The sequence below is a fragment of the Triticum dicoccoides genome, chromosome 2B, assembly GCF_002162155.2.
Source record: "Triticum dicoccoides isolate Atlit2015 ecotype Zavitan chromosome 2B, WEW_v2.0, whole genome shotgun sequence".
In the NCBI taxonomy this organism is placed as follows: domain Eukaryota; kingdom Viridiplantae; phylum Streptophyta; class Magnoliopsida; order Poales; family Poaceae; genus Triticum; species Triticum dicoccoides.
The window spans coordinates 773,471,619-773,477,172 of record NC_041383.1 but is presented as its reverse complement, the minus strand read 5'-3'; the positions used below and the strand labels follow the sequence as shown (position 1 = coordinate 773,477,172).

The 5,554-nt window shown below is 46.4% G+C and overlaps 1 protein-coding gene across 1 annotated transcript; it reads left to right on the top strand.

The window, feature by feature from the left end:
- The first annotated feature begins 485 nt into the window (after positions 1–485).
- On the top strand, positions 486–4,675 carry LOC119368726 (receptor-like serine/threonine-protein kinase SD1-8). Its single transcript, XM_037633901.1, has 7 exons — positions 486–1,791; positions 2,266–2,376; positions 2,468–2,592; positions 2,773–2,989; positions 3,569–3,806; positions 3,914–4,046; positions 4,200–4,675. Exons 1-7 carry the CDS (start codon positions 486–488, stop codon positions 4,509–4,511), a joined length of 2,442 nt encoding a protein of 813 aa, XP_037489798.1. The 3' UTR covers positions 4,512–4,675.
- Positions 4,676–5,554: the final 879 nt, after the last annotated feature.

The window sequence follows — 5,554 nt, the reverse complement described above, 5'->3', positions numbered from 1 at the left end:
GGCAATGGCTGGATGACCGGCTCCCGCATCGATGTTTGAGGATTGGTCCCCATCGATCTGCAGACACATGCGGCTTGAATATGCTCTTAACATCACCTTGCATCTACAATTGAAGAAAAATCAACTGAGATCGCAACTTCCTGGAAATTTTTGGCTACTCTTGACGGCGAAGGCGCAAGCGGAATTGTTCCTATTTTATTGATTTGAGAAGGGAAGATGAGAATGTTCTCTTCTTCTAAATTCAAAAATACTCCCTCCGTCCCGTAATGTAAAACGTTTTTTTACATTAGTATAGTGTCAAAAAGCGTCTTACATTATGTGACGGAGGGAGTATAATATAATTACAGTGCTCCTGCCCTGATCTTGACGAGTTTCGTGGAAAAAAGAAGTTATTTCAATCTCTATCAGTACATGCATGTATTTAACAGCTAATAACTTGAGTACATGCATGTATCCATTGCATTCTCCAAGAGGCGACCGGCAACATGAGGGCGACCAGTCTACTGCGGTTGCTCTTGATCTGCTTCTACCTCCTTTTGGTCCACACCTTCGGCGCCTCCGGTGTTGGTGACAAGCTCGAGAAGGGCCAGAACCTCACCGACGGCGACACGCTCGTCTCGGCCGGCGGCTCCTTCACCCTCGGCTTCTTCTCTCCCGGGGTGTCCACCAAGAGGTACCTCGGCGTATGGTTCTCCGTGTCCAACGCCACCATCGCCTGCTGGGTTGCCAACCGCGAGCAGCCTATGGTCGACAAGTCCGGCATGCTGGTGTTCAACGACCTCGGCAGCCTTGTTCTGCTCGATGGCTCCCGCCGGACGGTCTGGTCTTCAGACTTCTCCGGCGGCGCTTCTGCGGTGGTGGCGCAGCTTCTCGTGTCCGGCAACCTGGTCGTACACAATGGCAGCAGCGACGCCTCCCTGTGGCAGTCGTTCGACCATCCGTCGGACACCTTGCTGCCTGACATGAAGCTCGGCAAGAACCGCTGGACCGGAGCCGAGTGGCAGCTCACGTCGTGGCGCTCGGCCGACGACCCGGCTCCGGGGGACTACCGCCGCACGCTGGAAACCAAGGGGTTACCGGAGCTCGTCGTGTGGCGTGGCAACGTCAAGGCGTACCGCACGGGGCCGTGGAACGGGCTCTACTTCAACGGCGTCCCGGAGGTGTCGGTGTACGCGGCCAAGTACCCTCTGCGGGCGACGACGAGCCCGTGGGAGGTCACCTACGGGTACACCGCCGCGCCCGGCGCGCCGCTGACCCGCGTCGTGGTGAACCACACCGGCAAGGCGGAGCGGTGGGAGTGGGACGCGAGGAGCTGGGCGTGGACTCGCATATTCCAGGGGCCGAGGGACCCCTGCGACGAGTATGGGAGATGCGGGCCGTTCGGCCTCTGCGACCCCGAGGCGGCATCGTCGGGGTTCTGCGGCTGCGTCGAGGGGTTCAGCTTCAGCAGCCCTCCCGCCACGACCCTGCCGGCGCAGGAGGTGAAGGGTACCACCTGCCGAAGACACGCAGCGCTGGACTGTGCCGGCGGGACTACGACGGACGGCTTCGCGATGGTGCGGGGGGTGAAGCTTCCCGACACGCAGAACGCGTCGGTGGACATGGGCGTCACGCTGGAGGAGTGCAGGGCGAGGTGCTTCGCCAACTGCTCGTGCTTGGCCTACGCCGCCGCCGACATCAGGGGAGGCGGCGATGGTTCCGGCTGCGTCATGTGGACGGATGCCATCGTTGATCTACGTCTCGTGGACATGGGGCAGAATCTCTACCTGAGGTTGTCAAAATCAGAACTTGGTAAGTGTACAGAATCTCTACACTCGCCGTGCATGTTTTTTGATTGAGCGCTTGGTATTTTTTAGTAATTGACAAAAGATATCATGGTTTCCATTTTGAAATACTCACTCAACTGATCGACTTAATTAGAAATAGTTATTTCACTATCATCTATTGTAGTGGCTTGTACACATCCGGAAGTCTGATCAGCTTGTTGTGATTGTGAGCGTTGAATTACAACTTTTTTCAGCTGCGCCTAAGAAATAGCAATTCTGACAAATATTATCTGCTTTTAAATTTTGTTTCTCTTTTACTTCTAGTCATGCCCATATAATTTGCCCTATTTTATTATGTGTAAGCTCCTCGGATGCCACATCATAAAATATTATTGAAATAACTATATTAATTTCAATTTGAAATTTTATTTTTAATGGATTGTAAGTCTGTATAAGTGCTCAATTGCATTCTGATCTTTCTCTTCTGTTGCGATAACAGATGACCATAAAAAGTTCCCTGTTCTACTCGTTTCCATACCTTTAGCTTCGATTGTTATTATTATACTGGTCGTCTTTGCGATTTGGTGGAGAAGGAAGCGCACAATCATAGGTAAATTCTGCTCTAATGGCTCAATTTTACTACTATTTTGCATGAAGCAGAAATAAGGAAATGTATATAAGGCTATAAGCTCTGTTGACAGGTGCTATTCCTCAGAGCCATGCCATGGCCGTTCCCTTAGTTAGTCTAGCTATTATAAAGGATGTCACTGGAAATTTCTGCGAAAGCAATATGATCGGCCAGGGTGGATTTAGCATCGTTTACAAGGTTTGTCATTTTCTATCGAAGATATGTCTTGGTTATAAGATGGTGTATGCTATTGCTATGATGTGTGGGTGTGTCTGTTTTGTACTCTCCAAGAAACACATCATTTGCTGTGGCATTTCCATATAGAAAAGTATCCGTTGACAAATTCATTTCTGACATCACAAACTCCAAAATCATCAGGGGCAGCTGCCTGAAGGAAGAACAATTGCTGTCAAGAGGCTTAAGCAGTCGGTGCTCACTACAAAAGGCAAGAAAGATTTTGCAAGAGAAGTGGAGGTGATGGCTGGGCTCCGGCATGGTAGTCTTGTCCGTCTCCTTGCTTACTGCAATGAAGGCAAGGAGCGGATACTCATCTACGAATACATGCAGAACAAGAGCCTAAACGTCCACATATTCGGTAATCGGTACTCGCCAACGCTTCTATCATGTACTCCCTCTGTTCGGAAATACTTCTCGGAGAAATGGATAAAAATGAGTGTATTTACAACTAAAATACATTTGGATACATCCATCTCTCTGACAAATACTTTGTCTATCGATATCATGCATGTCTACTATTCTCCTTCTTCAGGGGATCAAGACATTTACGCTGACAAAAGCGTGCAAGTGTTCTTTTTAATTTCTTATCATCGTTCCCAATTCACATTTAGAGCGCCCCGGTACCCTCCTTCAAGTGCATTTTCTTGGTTGACGGCTTAGCATCCAAGATGGTTTCCAAATCCACGTTTAGAAACCGGGTCCAAACTTGTATGGCATGGCGCTCTAGAATTATCCGTCCAAATCACGTTATATATGGTTTGACATTCTTTTTAATCAACTGTATCCTGTAATATTGTTTGTCTGTCGCTCTGTGTTCTAGTGCTGGCTTTCATATATGGAATCCAAACAAGATACCACCATATATATGGTTGGGAAGCTCCTCAAGTTTTCTCTCATATGGTTGTATATCTAATGAATGCATATTTGACACTAACAGGCAATGTCAACCTTCGTGCCTCACTGAACTGGGCAAGGAGACTGGAATTAATTCGAGGGATTGCGCATGGCATTGCATACCTACACGGAGGATCTGGTGACAATGTTATCCATAGGGATCTTAAGCCGGGCAACATTCTGCTAGACGACGAATGGAAGCCTAAAATTGCTGACTTTGGAACTGCCAAGCTGTTCGCAGTGGATCAGACCGGGCCTGATCAAACAATTGTAGTTTCACCGTAAGTAACAAATGCATGCATCCCTATTATTGGATCTTTGTTTCTCCATTCAGATTGAGTGGAATCAACTCAATACATATATCCTGATATTATTGAGTTTCTTGAAGGGGGTATGCAGCGCCGGAGTATGCGCGGCAAGGGAACATGACACTTAAGTGTGACGTCTATAGTTTCGGAGTTATTCTCTTGGAGACACTCAGTGGGCGAAGGAACGGTGGCATGCAGGGCCTCCTTTCGCATGTAAGTCCTACTATCTCACAAATGCATCCGCATCTTATAGTTAATCGATACACATAATTCCTTTTCTTCTTGAGATGAAGTATATCAAGCATAAACATATTATACAAGATTATTTGCACAGCTTTATGATAGTTGGAAAATCTCCTTTTGTAGGCCTGGGGATTGTGGGAGACAAACATGATCGCGGAACTTCTGGACACAACAATGGTACCACTATCCGAGTCCGAGCCTGAGCTCTTGTCCGAGCTGACACGATGTATCCAGATTGGGCTCCTCTGCGTCCAGGAAACTCCTTGTGATAGGCCGACCATCTCCATCGTTGTTGCCATGTTGATGAGCACGACGTCGCAAATCGACCGGCCAAGAAGAATGCGACCATTGGATTGCGAAGGATTCATGTCTTTAGATTCGTCACATGGGCTCGAGACGGAACTCTTGAGATCAACTACGATTGATTTGACGTAGAATCGGGTCGGTCCACTTGTTGCCTCCTTGCTAGAAATCGATTCAACTAAAAATCTAGGCAGGGATTGCTTTTGTTCCGTGGTCTTTTTGTGTACCCATGGTACATAAGTTCTTAAACTCTCTAAAAATGTCAGTCTTTCCTTGTGGCTTGTGTTACTATGTCATGTGTGGAGGGACTTCCATGTTGTTGTGCTCTGAAAACGATACACAATCATATATGCACTAGCTTCGGGTTTGATATGCCTTTTTAGCCACATTTAGATATTCAGAAGTCCATTTAATTTCTAGAAGTTGCAAGTGTGCACAGTAAGGTATAACTCAACCAACAACTCAGCTAACTCATTGGTTGACTTCACTTCCCATTCTCGATTTCTCTTAGAGAGATTAGGATGTAGCTGTATTTATAAATTTCACCTTACAAGTCGCTATGGCTATATAGAAATAATATGGTTTTTAATGATGAAAAGTTCTCCTCACTACAGGTTATCTACAGGTTATCTTCCCATTCTCAATAATATGGCTATGATTTGCTGTCTATTCTTTGGAGACATTGGCAGAAGTTTAGCACGGCGTATACGCGGTTCAAATAGATGGCCAGTGATATTTTTACCCCACATAGATGACGGCGTAGTGTACAGATAAACACCCCACACTCCACGCCTTAGGCATTAACTTAGTCTTGAACGACTTTGTTTTTTGCCGCATTTTTCAGAGAATGTGCGAATTTTTTTTGGCTATGTGCATCCTAGTCATACAGAGTTCGGGTGTAAATTCATTTTTCTTGTATCCCTCTGATGCGATATGATGAGTCAACAAAAAATGTCCATTATAAGAAAAAGGTAGTTGCCCGTTTGCAACATGCATGGAGTAGGCTGTAATTTAGATTTGGCATGACATTTAAGGAAGATGCATGCTCCATTTATTTCTGACCCTTGAGATAAAGTTTGTACTACATTTTTAATTCAGCGAGTGGACAAAATCAATAAGTCAAATTTGCCCAAACTTGGACTTCACAACAGATTACTACCCCTGTCCGGATTTAT